The 15213-nt window shown below is 53.8% G+C and overlaps 1 protein-coding gene across 4 annotated transcripts in view; it reads right to left on the bottom strand.

The window, feature by feature from the left end:
* Positions 1–15213, bottom strand: part of SETD1A (SET domain containing 1A, histone lysine methyltransferase) — a 38001-nt gene that overhangs the window by 14913 nt on the left and 7875 nt on the right. For all 4 annotated transcript variants that reach the window (XR_002888022.3, XM_065594151.1, XM_065594152.1 and 1 more), the window contains exons 3-8: positions 13142–13294; positions 4638–4736; positions 3738–4008; positions 2431–2552; positions 1729–1952; positions 291–1359 (exon numbers count right to left, since the gene is read on the bottom strand). Coding sequence is in view for 3 of the 4 variants with exons in the window: in XM_065594151.1 (XP_065450223.1) it covers positions 291–1359; positions 1729–1952; positions 2431–2552; positions 3738–4008; positions 4638–4736; positions 13142–13279 (1923 nt within the window). In the remaining variant the exon portion in view is untranslated. The remainder of the gene's footprint in view (positions 1–290; positions 1360–1728; positions 1953–2430; positions 2553–3737; positions 4009–4637; positions 4737–13141; positions 13295–15213) is intronic.

Here is a 15213-nt window from a genome sequence, read left to right as displayed (position 1 = left end):
AACAGGCCCTGTCCTACCCTGCCACCCCCCTCCCCCAGCACTCCCATCCCCACCCCACCCTCCGATCCCACCCTTCTCTTCCCCCAGCAATCCCAACTCTTCCCCTCCCTCTCCAAACCCACATCATGCCCTCAAGTCCTGGCTCCCAGCCCCCCTGCTCTAATTCACTGGATCCCACTCCCCTCCCACAACTGCTGATAGAACCCAGGAATCCTGACTCCCAGCCCCACCCCCGCCCTCTAACACACTAGACCCCACCCCTCTCCCTGACCCCAGGAGCAGCATCTCACCCTGTCCTGCCCGTTGGCCTTGGGCGACTCTACCCCGGTGTCCGGAGCTGGCACCACATCCTCAAAGCTGATGGGCAGGGGTGGGGGCGGGGTGCAGGGCCCATGCGGTTCTGCCCCCTTGGCCCCCGCCTTGCCCCCTTCCTCCTCCTCTTCCTCCGTGTCTGAATTGAGGAAGGAGAACTTGGATCTTTGCTCCTTCAGCAGCATCTCAATGCGCGAGTCCAGGCTGCTGTGCTGGGCAAACGGGACGCTCTCATTGGTGGTCTCCGGCGCCGGGGAGCCCAAACGGGCCGGCGAAGCCTGGGGCGCTGGCGACTGGGCCTGATCTTCGGTGCTGGCAGCTGCAGGGCTGGGCTCTTCCTTGCTTTCCTGAGCCAGAAATTCCGTGGGGGGCAGGGAGTTGGCAGCGAAGGTCTCGGCCGTGGGCAGCAGCCGGTAATCCTGATCACAGGGGTGTGGCTCCGGGGGTAGCGGGAAGGGCTCTGGGGGGGCCGGGTAGGGAGGGTAGATAGCACCGGGGGCTGCGAAGGGCTCCCCTTGCTGGCCGAAGCTGTGGCTGTTCTGGAAGAGGGTCCCGTCCGGCGTGGCTGGAGCCACGGGGTAAGCAGCTGCCGTGGTGGAAGCGGAGGAGGAGGAGGAAGAGGAGGAGGAGGAGGAGGAAGAAGAGGAAGAGGAGGAGGAGGAGGAGGAAGAGGAGGAAGCAGGGGTGGGATCGTCCCGCTGGGGACGCTCCCGATGCCGGGAGTGGTAACTGGAGTCCTCTCTTTGGTGGGAGCGGTGGGTGGAGGAAGAGGAGGAGTGGTGGGAGGCAGAGCGTCCCTCGGAGGAGTGGCGGCGCTGGTAGCGCCCGCCCGCCCCCTCGAACTGCTGGTTGTAGGGTGAGTAGTGGGGGTCATTGGGGCGGTAGTGCGAGGAGGAGGCGGCAGTGGTGGCAGCCGTGGAGGAAGAGGAGGAGGAGGAGGAAGAGTAGTGCCGGCGGGAGTACGACTCCGGGTAGCTGTTCTCATGCCTGCGGGACTTGTAGGAGGTCGGCTCCGGGTGATAGCTGGAGTAGCTGGGCGTGCCTTGCCTAGGAGACGGGGGAGGAAAGACACAGGCAGTGAAATCCGGGCACCGCAGGAACAGCCGTTAGCCCCACCGCCGCTCGCGCGGAGCTGAGACCCCTGCTGGGTCGGGGCAGCTGGCTCACAGCCACACACAACGCCGCACAGGGCTGGCTCATCCAGCACTGACTGCCAGGGGAGAGCGGCCCCCGCTGAGTCCCTGCCCTGCTCCCTGCAGCACAGCGCCCCCTAGTGCCACATTGGGGCCGGAACTGACTGCCGGGGAAAGCGCCCACCCCGCTCCCTGCGGCAGCTCCAGCCCAGCTGTCTGGCGTGAGCGCCAATGGCGCAGGGAAGCTGTGCGTTGGGTCCAGCAGAGAGTACAGAGCACGTACCTGCTGGAGTAGGCCGAGTCTTGGGAATACGGCGTTCCTCCTCGGGGGGTGAGCGGGGTCCCCTGGGACGACTGGGGGGTAAACTGACCATAGAACGAGGGGGTATCCTGGCGAGCACTGGAGTATGGGGTGTCCTGAGAGCAAGGGGTCCCATTGCCGGGCGTCGAACCCACAGTGCTGCCTGAGTAGGAGGAGTCGGTGGATTGGCGCCGTCGGGACTCTGACTACAGGAGGAAGGAAGAGAAGTTTAAAGATATCTGGTCCCTCTGGGGCGGGGCTGCTGGGAATCGCCATGCAGCGACACCGCATGGGGATGGCTCGCCCAGCTCTGAGATGCAGCCACCTCTGGGGCAGGGCAGCTGGGGAACAGCCACACGCAGCACTGCACAGGGATGGCGCCAGGCACTCAGATGCAGCCACCTCTGAGGAGGAGCATCTGAGGGACAGCTGCACAGTGCTCACCCGGCGGTGAAATGCAGCCAGCTCTGGGGCGGTGCAGCAGGATAACGGCTGCACACAACGCTGCACCGGGATGGCTTGCCTGGAGTGGAGATGCAGCCACCTCTTGGGCAGCTGGAGAACAGTTTGTAGCTCTGACAAGTCAGACTACTTATTCCCATTCCTACACACGGACGCCGGTGCCTGAATTTGAGACGTGGAGTAAGAGCCTGGCCCCTAGCCCACCCCGCCAGCCTCCTGTACCGTCTCGGCCTGGGCCACAGGCGCTGGGAATTTCTCGCTCAGAGATTTGCCCCCGGTGGGCACAGTCTGAGGGGTGTAGGAGCCGTTGACGATCAGCTCATAGTACTTCATCCGCTGCTGTCCTGCAGGGGCAGGGAGAGAGCACATTTGAGAGGACAAGGTCAGGCTTGGTAATTCTAGTAGGCGATTCATGATGCAGCCGCTTCTGGGGCAGAGCGCAACAGCGGTACCAAATATAACTAAATGGCACCCACCCCATTTTTCCAGGCTGCTGACAGAACCGCTCAGCTAAGGAGGAAAGACCGAGTGGGATTCTTAGGAGAACAGGAAGCCAGGTGGATAGAGAATCCTGGCACACCTGGGGTCAGTTACGGAATGGGGATGACACAAGGATGAGTGAAAGGCGGGCGCAACCAGCCGTCCTTCGTCCCAGCAGCTTGCCCCGGAAGGAAGCTGGGGCTTACGCTGGGTCACGCTGCTGGCCGTCTTATCTCCGCTGCCCCCTTGATCCCTCCCTACGGCACCGTTTCCTTTCCTGAAGGCTGAGCTGTTTTAGTCTAGAGCCTCTGGGCTCTGTCTAGGGTGTATGGGCACAAACCACCAGCCTGGGTCGCACAGGAGGCCAGACTAGATGATCCATTGGTCCCTTCTGCCTGAAACGATGACACACCACTGGTGCAGGGGGCCCATTTGGGATTTCCCGCTGTTGTCACACAAAGAGGAGCAGCGACCCCAGGATCCCAGCAGAGAAAACCAGCCCCGCTGGGGAGACGCCAGGGGTCGGAGAGGAGAAGCACTCTCTGACCCCAAGGAGGAGGTGTTTAAAATACAAGACACCTCCTGACAAGGATGCTTCCCAGGTGACCGGATGGCGACAAGATCTGCTCTAGCTGACTGGGGCCGTGGGCTGGAGGCAGGAACCCAGGGCCTGGGTTATTCAGACCAGATGCAGGCTCTGCATTGTGAATAGCACCTAAGGGTCCCTGTCCCTCACCCCTTCTGCGAGTGCAGCCACCCCTGCCACGTGGGGGGTCTTTGACCTAAGAGATTTCGGCCATGATTCTTAGAAAGTTGTTGGCATCCTGTTGCCAGTTAAGGGCCCAGATCCCCAGCTGGGGCACTGAGGGAAGAGCACCCCCTACTGAGCCCCCGACACTGCTACACTGGCTTAGTTCCCATTGGCTTTGAAGGAGCGACAGTGATTTGCACCGGCTGGGGAACTGACCCACAGGGAAAGGAATGAACCACAATGGGGAGCATGGGGCCCGAGGGGAGGGGAGGGGAGGGCTCCAAGGTGGGGTTGGTACCTTTGATGTCCAGCTGGGCGTGGATGATGTTGCCCATGACCGAGGTGTTATGCAGGTTCTTGACGGTTTCCTTGGCTCCGCGGGTGCTGGTGAAAAGCACCTTGGCCAGGCCCAGGTGCTTGCGGTTCTTGGGGTTGTAGAGAATCTCGATCTCCTCGATCTCCCCGTACTTCTTGCACATCTCGGCCAGGAAGGGCTCCTTGATGTTGTCATTCAGCCGGGCAAAGGTCACCTCCTTCAGCGGGATCTGCCCGATGTAGAACTCGTCCAGCTGCCACCGGGCAGAGGGGAGAGATCAGCACCCACACACTGATCCCCAGCAGCCTCCAGGCAGGGGGAATGGGACCTGGGGCCTTTCCCCTCTAGAGCGTGCTGGCTCCAATCCAGCCCCAGGGTGGGGGTCTAGCTGGCTTGGGGGACAGGGAATGGGCTCCTTCCCAACTAGGGGGCATCAGCTGTGATCCAGCACCAGGGCAGGGGGACTGACTGGCTGGCTCAAGTGGTGGGGAATGGGACATGGGGCCTTGCCCCTCTAGAGGGCACTGGTTCCCATCCGGCCCGTATTGGGGACTGGCTGGCTCAGAGGGTAGGGAATGGGACACAGGGCCTTTCCCCTCTAGGGGGCACTGGCTCCAACGCAGGTCCATGTGGGGAGTATCCCATCTACCCGTCTTCACTACACAGCAGCCCCCAGTGGCCAAAAGGCTCTGGAAGTTGGCTAGATCCCAGCACCCATCCGGATGGGAATGGCCTAGCTGAAGGATTAGCAGCTCATTGGGAGCTGCTGCAGTAACATCCCTGGGGCTGGCTTGGGGAGCGGCAGAGGGGAGCTTGCTGCCCTGCTGGGGAGCTGGGACGCTCCAGGGAGAGCTGGGACCAGGCAAACTCCACCCTGCTTACCTTGAACTTAGGAACAGGGAGCGACAGTTCTCTGTGCTTGGACCATATCCTGCGCGGCCGGGGGTCTCGTACATCACCCACAGGAGGATATCCTGAATCCTGGGGGAGAAGGAAGAAAGGTTAGCTGGAGGTTACTTTGCAAAGGACCTCAGTGGGTGGCTGGACCAGAAAGAGATGGGTGTTAGGACTCCTGGGGTCTAGCCCTGGCTCTGGGAGTGGAATGGGAGCTAGTGGTTAGAACAGGGGGCTGGCAGTCAGGGCTCCTGGGTTCAGTTCCCCCGTTCTCTGGATTGCCTAGGACACAAGACAGCATTCCTGTTTGAACAAGGGCATGCAATAATTACCCCTAGCTCTTAAGTTACGCTCTCTCATAAACCTCAGAACACTTTACAAAGGAAGTCAGGCTCACTAGACCCATTTTACAGAAGGGGAAAACTGAAGCACAGTGGGAGACAGTGACTTGCCCAGGGGCAGCCAACAAGCCAGTGGCAGAGCCAGGAGTAACACTCAGGTCTCCTGAATCCCAGCCCAGTGCTCTACTCACTAGACCATGCTACCATAACATCCAATCTTCATTTTAAAATGCCAGGGATGGGGAATCTACCACAGCCCTTGTTAAATTGTTCCAACAGTGAATTCCCCTCACTTATGCCTTATTTCCAGTCTGACTGTGTCTAGCTTCCACTTCCAGCCACTGGATTGTGTTAGACCTTTGTCTGCTAGATTGCAGGGCCCATTGTCAAATGTCTGTTCCCAGTGGAGACACTTACAGCAAGGCTCATGGGAATTAGACTTTTATCTGTAAATGTTGCTTTCGCTGTACGCACACAAACTGACAAAAAATATTTCCTTCAATAATAATCGAAGTTTACATCTAGGCAAAGTAAGAAAAACGCTGCTTGAGAGGTTTTTTTTGACATGTGATGCTGACAATTTGTGTTTGAACGGTTATAAACCTTGAACTTTTTGAATGTCAATGTCTACTGTCATTAATTATTGTTCCCCCCACCCCCCATAACTTTACCTGCAACTGTGAAAATCTAAATGGATAAAAATCCAAAGAGTTGCTTTAAAGTATCCATCATAATTATACAAAAAGAAAAACTGACTTCTGCTAAGCCTACTTACAGATGGTTACCCCTTCCCTTTCCCCTGTGGTGGATTTCTCTGCATTTGTTTTAACATGGGGGAATGGTTTTATTCTCGTATAGTACTCTTCACACACCGTAGAAGGATGGCTGTGTTCTCGATCAGCATCCTGCGCATCTCTAGGGGCTAATGTTTGTTTCACAGAGGCAAAATCAGAGCCCTAATCTAGAGAAGTCCAGTTCTCAGCTCCAGCACGCAGGGCTCATCCTCTTATTAAGGGCCCTGGGGAAGGCGATAGGTGAGGTTAATCAAGGGTTTTTGTCTGAGGTTGCTACTGTTATTGTTATTCCTACTGGCTGTCATGAGCAACCTGAAACCTCGTCAATTTCAGAAGTGGTTTCACAGAGGAACTTTGAATCAGATTACTAGGTTATGTGGTTTCCCAAACGTGCTACATAGATTCCAGAAGGGATTATTGTGATCATCTAGTCTGACCTGCTTTGTAACACAGGCAACAGAACTTCCCCAAAACAATTCCTAGAGCAGATCTTTTAGAAAAAACATCCAACCTTGATTTTAAAATGGTCAGTGATGGGGAATCCACCACGACTCCTGCTGAATTGTTCCAATGGTTAATTACTCTCACTGTTAAAAATGTACACTTTATAAAGGGGTTTCTCTCCCCTCCCCGCTGTTGTGGGAAAGACTCCAACAAAAACAACAGCAGGGAAAAGGGACTGTCAAGGAAGGGAGTGAAACTGACCAGACATAAAGTGATCAAATGAAGGCTGGGAAAGAATACGATTGCTCTCTCTAAATATATATCATCTATAGGGGAGACACGGTTATTTACATATGGGATCTCAGCAATCAGATACCACACGTATATAATCTATCCCCTACCCCAATATGTTGTTATATAAATACACACTATCTGGGGATAGATATCTATATACAGGTGCGGATTGCTCAGATTATGTATTATACAATCTATCCCCATCCCACGATTATATGTATAATCATATACCCTGTACATAATATGGGGGGGGGGGGGGGGATTTGACTGAGGTGCTTTTAGATATACAGCAGGGGTGGCCAACCTGTGGCTCCGGAGCCACATGTGGCTCTTCAGAAGTTAATATGCGACTCCTTGTCTAGGCACCAACTCCAGGGCTGGAGCTACAGGCACCAACTTTCTAGTGTGCCGGGGGGTGCTCACTGCTCCACCCCGGCTCTGCCACAGGCCCTGCCCCCACTCCACCCCCCTTCGCCTACCGTGCCCTTGATCTTCCCTCGTCCCCCGCCCCAGAGCCTCCTGCACACCACGAAACAGCTGATCAGCAGGGCTGCCGGTGGGTGGGAGGCGCTGGGAGCGGGGTGGGAAGCTGATGGGGGGCTGCTGACGTATTACTGGGGCTCTTTGGCAATGGACATTGGTAAATTCTGGCTCCTTCTCAGGCGCAGGTTGGCCACCCCGATATACAGTGTTTCTTTAGACAGAGATTTTGATGCAATGCACAGTTAGCCTGTGGAATTCACTGCTTTGGGGCCAAGAGCTTAGCAAAATTCAAAGAAGGCCGGGACTTTTATCCGGATAACGAGAAGATCCATGATTACAGCAGTAGATATTAAACAGACAGGGGTTTTGCATGGGATATAAATCCTCATGCAAGAGGATGCAATCTCTGATGGGGGCTAGGAAGAAATCTGCCCAAGGGGGCAGGTTATTCCAGAATTATCCCCTTCCTCTGAAGCAGTTGGTGTTGGCTACTGTTGGAGAAGGGATAGCAACCTAGATGGGACTGTCAGTCTGATCTGGGGTGGCAGGATACCAGGCTAGATGGGCACACAGGTCTGATCTGAGGAGGTGGGATACCAACCTAGATGGGCCCATAGGTTTGTTCTGGGGCAGCAGGGATGGGGACAGGTGATCTAGATGGGCCCATGTGTCTGATCCAGGGCAGCAGGGAAGGGGTGGGATACTAAGCTAGACAGGCCCATGGGTTTGATCCGAGGTGGAAGGGAGGAGGTGTGTATCGGACTAGATGGGCCCATGGGCCTAATCCGGGGTGGCATGGAAAGGGCAGGATCCCAAGCTAAATGGGCCCAGGGAGGTCTGATCTGGACGGGGCCGGGATGGGGAGCAGGATATCAGGCTAGATGGGCCCAATCTGTGGTGGCAATTATGTTTCTAATTACGCAAAATCTTAGCTCTTTGGACATTATCCCTAGGTGGTTGCCACAGGAAAAAAAAAATCTCAAGAATAAATTGCACAAGACCACTGAGTTTCAGCTGTGGGGAACAGGCATATTGGAACAGACAGACTGGATCAGATCCATGGGCCCCATCTACCCTGGTTTCCTGTCCCCTCTCTGTCCCCCTGAGTCAGACCCATGGGCCCATCTAGATCAGCATCACACCAGCTCCCTGTCTCGCTGGATCAGAGCCATCTAGCCTGGGATCCTGTCTCCCACAAGCTTTAGAGAAAAGGATCTGGGACACTGGTGGTAGGTTCTGCTCAATTCTGCTGCTGCACAGAGATCTGTGCGATGGGTTTTTAAGTCATGCCCACTTGTCATTTCCACTTGTCATTTATATAAATCTAAATAAAAAATCCTGCAAGGTACAATTACGAGGTAACCTGCCCATAGACCTATATTGTGGTCAGACCTAAAAGCCAGAATCATGGCCCAGGCCCCCACTGTGCTAGGTGCTGTACAAACACAGAACAAAAAGAGGCTCCCTGCCCCAGAGAGCTTATGATCGAAGTACAAGACAAGAGACAACAGGTGAAGACAGAAAGACAGACAGATGGGGGAATACACTGAGCCAGGATGGTGAGCACCACACACCTTTTTGTCAGCATCACAACAAAGGGGAGTTTTGAGGAGGGATTTTAAGGACAATGGGGCAGCTTTGCAGCTGTTTATGGGCAGCTCCTCGCAGACAGCAGGGGTAACCTGGGAGAAAACCCAAAAGTGCCTATTTAAAAACATAACAAGTGAGCAGCGGCGGCCATGGGCCGACCAGCAGAAGGAGCAGTCATCTCAAAAGCAAATGAGACAGCATAGATTGGGTGGGGACCGGCCGGCCGTGGAAGAGAAAACAAGCAGCTTATATTTGATGCGATGGAGAAGGGGGAGCTAGTGTAGGGATGCAAAGTGAGGGGTGACACAGGCAAAGCGATGGGCTTGGAGAACTATCTTTGCAGCAGCGTTCTGAATGCATACGAGCAAGGAAACACTGCATTTGGCAAGGCCAGAGACGAGGACACTGCAAGGATCCAGATGAAATGAGGAGAGCCTAGGGGTTGTGTTTCTTCCTCACCTGATGAAAGCAGAAATTGGCATCTGCCTGATATATCAGGATTTATATATCCTCTCTAAGAAAATGTGCCACAAATCTACATGGTCTGGTCTATACCCCAGCCGGTGACCAGTCCCTTGGGAGTGACCCCTTTTACAGGGCCAAACCCCACAGGTTCACAAAGTTGCACAGCAGCAGGCCCACAGCATCCATGAGTGGGCCTTCGGCACCAGCAATCCCACTCTCTCTTCATGGCTCCCTGCAGCAAATCCAGCCTGTGGGAGGTTGGTATTGGGCCCCTCCATGTGGATAAAAATCAATTATTATTTAAAAAAAAAAATCTGATTTGATTTAAATCTGATTTTTTTTTTGCTAAAATGCTTTTTGAGGAAAACACCCATCTAAAGATAGTTTTAATTAAGATACTTTATAGCTCAAAGATACCTCATCATGGAATAGGGATTAAAAACTCTAATTCTATAGTAGGATACAATATATTCATGTCATGTTTAAGAAAAGTTTTGAAAATGAGTTCCAATAGTTCATGGATTAGGGATCCAATCTTATGGGGTTCCACGGGATTCTGTAGAGATTATTTAGGTTAATCTTTCTATCTACCCAATGGGACGCAGTGCTCAGTCTAGAACAGGGGTCGGCAACCTTTCAGAAGTGGTGTGCCGAGTCTTCATTTATTCACTCTAATTTAAGGTTTTGCATGCCAGTAATACATTTTAACGTTTATAGAAGGTCTCTTTCTAGAAGTCTATAACATATAACTAAACCATTGTTGTATGTAAAGTAAATAAGGTTTTTAAAATGTTTAAAAAGCTTCATTTAAAATTAAAATGCAGAGCCCCCCGGACCGGTGGCTAGGACCCGGGCAGTGTGAGTGCCACTGAAAATCAGCTCGCCATAGGTTGCCTACCCTGGTCTAGAAGATACCAGCAGAGATGCTTAGTTTTGCAGTTTTCAAACTGTGGATTTGTGTCTCCAGAGGTAACAGGCTTGTTAACAGCAAAAATTATTTTAAATAAATAAATAAATAAATAGAGGGGTGAGACATAACAGACCTCAACCCTATTGTCCCTCTGCAAATGTGTGTACACAGAGTCAATCCCTTACCTCTCTCTAAAAGTGCAAAGTTTCAGAAAGTTCAATGAATAGAAGATTGTTGGGGGCGGAATAGATCTGGACAAGGAGAAGAAGTCTGGAGATAAATGTGAGAAGGGAGGGAAGGGCAGTAGAAACAAAAGTGAAACTGTTTGAGCAGCATATTCCAGAAGTCTTGAGGTCTTTCTGAGTGTAGCCTTCATTGATTTGAGACCTACCATACCATTCTCTCTCTAGAAGGGAAAACCTATAATGGCAGCAGGCCGTGAGAGACACCCAGTTTAGGAATATTTTAATGAAGTTCCTCTACCTGTGGTTAAGACAGGCATGTGTGCAAAATGCAAACAGTGCAACAAAGAAATGCAAGGCCTGGTTGCCCAAATGAAACAACATCAGGAGAAGTGTTCCTGCTCAGGAGGAAGTTGCGTTGTAGATGATGAAAGGAACATGTCTGAACATGCAGGATCTTCAGCTTGGTAACTAACAACCAACAAGAATTTTTACGTAGAAATCCATGCACTTTACGTAGAAATCCATGATTAAATCGAGTCTTCCTGACTAGTGATTTAAACCATGATTTAAATCAAATCCACCCTGGGGCTCCTCCAGGGCGCAAGGCTCCCAGTCAATATTTGCAGCCACAGACAGCCTTTTCAAAACCAAGTAATTTATTAGTCACCTGGCTACAGCATCTGATAGTCCTGAAGTTAGCAAACACAGGCAGAAGTTAAGCCCTAGTCCATTCTAGCCAAGCCAGTGCCATGAGCCAGCCCAGCAGTGAGAGATTCTCGCTGTCACTTTGTCCATCCAGGTGACAGCAGCTGGGGCTAGGAACACAGGGCGACGGCTGCCTCTCGGAGCCAGGCCTGGTGAGAGGACTGCCTCGTTTGGCTGCCAGTGATGGACTTAGGGTGGCATGAGCCCAGACAGGGCAGAGCACTGACTTCCCTGGTACTCTACAGAGCCCAGGTGGCATGGAAGAGTTTATTTAGGACTTTGGGTAACCCTGATCTAGCCAGAGGACTGCCCCACCGCAATATGGAAGGCATCGGAGGCTGAGCGGATCAGCTGGAGACTAGGAGGGAAACCGAGGGAGAGCCACTGCCATGCCAAGCCAGAAGGGGGCACCAGCCATGGAAAAATGTTACATTGATCCAGGAGCGGGGCTGCTTAGTGCTAATGCCAGACAAAACGTTTATTGGCTCTATGTTTTCTTGAGCTGCCATGTCTCTGCCTGGAGTCACCTGTTGTCTCTTGTCTTGCACTTAGCTTGGCAGCTCTAAGGGGCGGGGACTGTTGTGTCTGTGCAATGCCTAGCACGATGGGGTCTTGGGCCAGGACTGGGCTCCTAGGTGCTACCATAATACACCTAGCAAATCACAGACAGCCCCTAGCACAACGGCCACCTGGTCCACGACTGGGCTCCTAGAGGTTACAGTGACATAAATAACTAGAGCGTCACGCACGTCATAGCTTCTGTCAGCCAAGCACAATGCCCCCCTCAGGGACTCCTGGCATCTCTACATCCCACCCCCCACCAAGATCTTCAGATAGTCCCCTCTCATTCCCCCTATTTCAGGGACTCCCGGCAACCCCCCACCCCCAGTGCTGTGTGTGTCTCCCCTCCTCCCCCCCCCCCCCCCATCTTCCAGGGGCTAGGTATGTCCCACATATACAAGAGGCTCTTTGTATCCCATGTCTGTAAATGCCTCTGATGCCAGGGGTTCTGTCCCCCACATTCCCCTCTTCCCCATACCATGGCTGTCTCCCCCCCTTCCCACCGACAGCAGGGGCTCTGTGCCCGCCCCCCATGCCTCCTGTGCCATATACCAGGGGGTGCGTGTGCCCCTCCACGTCCCAAAGAGGCAGGCCTACAGGGAAAACCACCATAGCCTGCAGTTCAGTAAGAGGGTACGAAACAGAGTGCGATGCCGGGGAGTGGAGAGCTGGGGGACACGCTCTCTAAAGAGGGCTGGGAGCATAGAAAGAGGCCCTGGGAAACGGGACCGTATGGACTGGCGAGAATATAGCCCAGTTATTCACGGCCCCCAGGGCCGGCGTGGGTGCCACCTAGCATGAGGGCGCAGCAATCATTGCTAGTGGGGGAGGCTGAAGGGAGTGAGCAGAAGGCTGGCAGTCGGCTGACTGATGAATGAAGACAGAGCCTCTGAGAGGAAGGGCAAGGCTGGGTTTGTGAGTGTTTGGATCGCTGGCTTATACCCCAATAGGAGGTGGACTTTGGGGAGCGCGGGAAGCGGGAGAATGACAAACTGAAGGGGAAACTGAGGCAGGGTAGGGCAACACCATGTGGAATTTAACAGACATCATGGGAACACTTCTCCTGCTGAGATCTGCAAAAGGGTTTTACAAGTCGTCACCCGCCCTCAGTGTTGTATTGGCTTCAACGAGCGTCCCCAGTGCAATGATATGACAGCAGGTGAGAACGCTTTGTGCTTCAGCAGCCCTTTTCACAAGTAGACCCGGTGTGCTTTATCCAGAGTAATTAGTGACCCTCACAAACCCGCCCACCGAGCTTTAGCCCTATTTACACATGAAGAAACTGAGGTACAGAGCACAGGGAGGGACGTGCCCTAAGTTAGGCAATGAGACAGAAGCAGGGGAATAGAACCCAGGAGTCCTGACTCCCAGCCTTAACTTGCTCTAACTCATTAGACCCCCACCCTCCTCCCAGAACTGGGGACAGAACCCACAAGTCCTGGCTCCCAGCCCCCCTGCTCTAACCCGCTAGACCCCACTACCCTCCCAGAGCTGGGGACAGAACCCAGGCGTCCTAGCTCTCAGCCTCCATTGCTCTGATGTATTAGCCCACAGTAAGAGGTGAGCAAGTGCTGTCCAGGGTGGTCCTACGCAGTGGGCTAGCACCAGATACTGCTCCAGGCAGAAGGGGAGGAAAGAAGGCTACCCCTTCTCTGTTGGCAAGCCCCCAGCCCCCCAAAGCAGGCAGTGAAGCCCCACTGCCACCCATGCCTTGACTCACGGGGGCGCTGAAGTGGACTCCATCGTAACGGTAGACTTTCTGCGGGGCCCGCCGCAGCGCCGGGTCAATGACGAGCTTGTAGCTTCTCCACTGGAAATTGGGGGCTTTCTGGATGTCACCCCCACTTTCCTGATCCATGATGACTCATTTAAACTGAGAGGGAGATAGAGAGGAGAAAAACCACTATCAGCCACGTAGTACAAACACACACAGAGTACCCCCCACTGGCCACCTCTGGGACTGCTCTGCCACGCTGCTCGCATCTCCCTCAATCCCAGAAGCCTCCAGGTCCAGAGAGGAAAGCGTCTCTCTATCCATCCCACCAGACACACCCCCACGACCAGGAGGGCCCCTCGATCCCAGCAAGCTGGAGACCAACTAGGCTATTGAGACAAGATTCGCCAGGGTTACTGGGTAAGCCTGGAAGGATTTCAGAGAGTTCCAAGCCAAAAAGTCCCATTAGATGATCGAGTCTGACCTCTTGTATAGCATGGACCAATCAGTTTCACCCAGTTCCCCCTGTGCTGAGCCCACTGACCTGGGTTAGACCCAGTCCTCGGGAGGCTAAACTAGAACCCTTCTACCCAACGACAAGTGTTGGGTCCAGATCAGGTGGGAAAACAACCGGCCGCTCTCGGGCTCGGGTCGGACCAGCTCTCCTCCTGCCACAGGGTTGGCACAAAGGCGACTGCAGGCCCTGTTCTTGCTGGCCGCCTACCACCTCGCTGCACTGTGTGCACTGCAGAGAGAGTGTGCTGAGGAATCCCAAAGCAGAAGGGAGCGGAAGCTAGCAGGAGCGGGGCATGCAGGTTCAGCAGGAAGGGTTGGCCGAGTTGTTTTCCCACCTAAATCTTCATGGGCTTGGATCCAGTTTGAGTCAGGCTTAAAAGTTAGGCCTGAGCAGATTCTAGACTCAGCCGTTGTGAGAACAGGAAAGATTGAGGGGGCAATAATGCTGGGCTAGATGGGCCCTTGGGTCTGATCTGGGATGGCAGGGAGGAGGCAGGATACCGGGCTAGATGGGCCCAGGGGTCTCATCTGGCGTGGTCAGGGATGGGGGTGGGATACTGAGGCCTCTGCAATGGAAGGGCATTGATTAGGTGAGTCATGCAGAGATGATCTCATCAGGTGATCCATACACCATGCTGCAGATGGAGACAACCCCTGCACCCTCACCCCAAAGGTCCCTGCCGGTCTGACCCAGAGGAAATTCCTTCCAGACCATGAACCTGGTGAGCCAGAGCACATAAGCCAGACCCACCAGCCATGCAGCTAACCATGGCGAGCTGAGTTGTTCATGATCGCTGTCAATCGGTGTTTGAACAGCATCAAAGCCAAGCGTGGGGGGAAATTCTTTAGGGGGAAAAAGAGAACTAGAAGCATCAAGGAAATTCAGGAAAATGTAGGTCAAGCCTTAGGAAATATTTCCCGTGAGAGAGGAGTCTAATAATTGATGTTCTCATCTCTCTCACGGGAAAGGACAGGAGCCTCCTCACTTTGGAGACCAGAAATTAAGAGCCCTGTGGGGGACGATCCCACCCTGGGTGAGGAGGGCCCGGATGGGGTGACTCCATCTCTGCTGGGAGAATGAGCAAGATGGACCAGCTTTCTTCAGCCTAGGCTTTCCTAGTCTCTGGCTTGAAGGCTAGCATGGGATAGCAAACAGTCTCTAACCTCCCCTGCCTGGCCCAGGTGACATCAGCTCACTTGCAGGAGCCAGGGGAATCTGGTCCTTTCCTCTGCCTGTAAACTGGGGCTCTTGTGGATAGAGCCAATTACAGCAACTGCCTGCCTTGGAACTGGTGTGTGGGTTACAAACATGCCTATTAGTCCCTTAAAATTTCACCACAAAGAGTTTGCCTATACAGACATCACCTGGCACGGAGATGCAGCTGCCTCTGGGGAGAGGTAGCTAGGTAACAGCTGCACAGAGATGCCTCACCTGGTGTTGAGACGCAGCCACTCTGGGGCAGGGCAGCTGGGGAACACCCATGTAGCAAATGCCCCACACAGATCTCAGCTACCCCAGTCCAGAGGTGGCTGTAACAGCCGTACAGCAATGCCCCACAGGG

Source organism: Chrysemys picta, chromosome 4 (assembly GCF_011386835.1).
Source record: "Chrysemys picta bellii isolate R12L10 chromosome 4, ASM1138683v2, whole genome shotgun sequence".
NCBI lineage: Eukaryota > Metazoa > Chordata > Testudines > Emydidae > Chrysemys > Chrysemys picta.
Note: the sequence above shows the minus strand (reverse complement) of the source record. Positions and strands in the feature narration are given on the sequence as shown.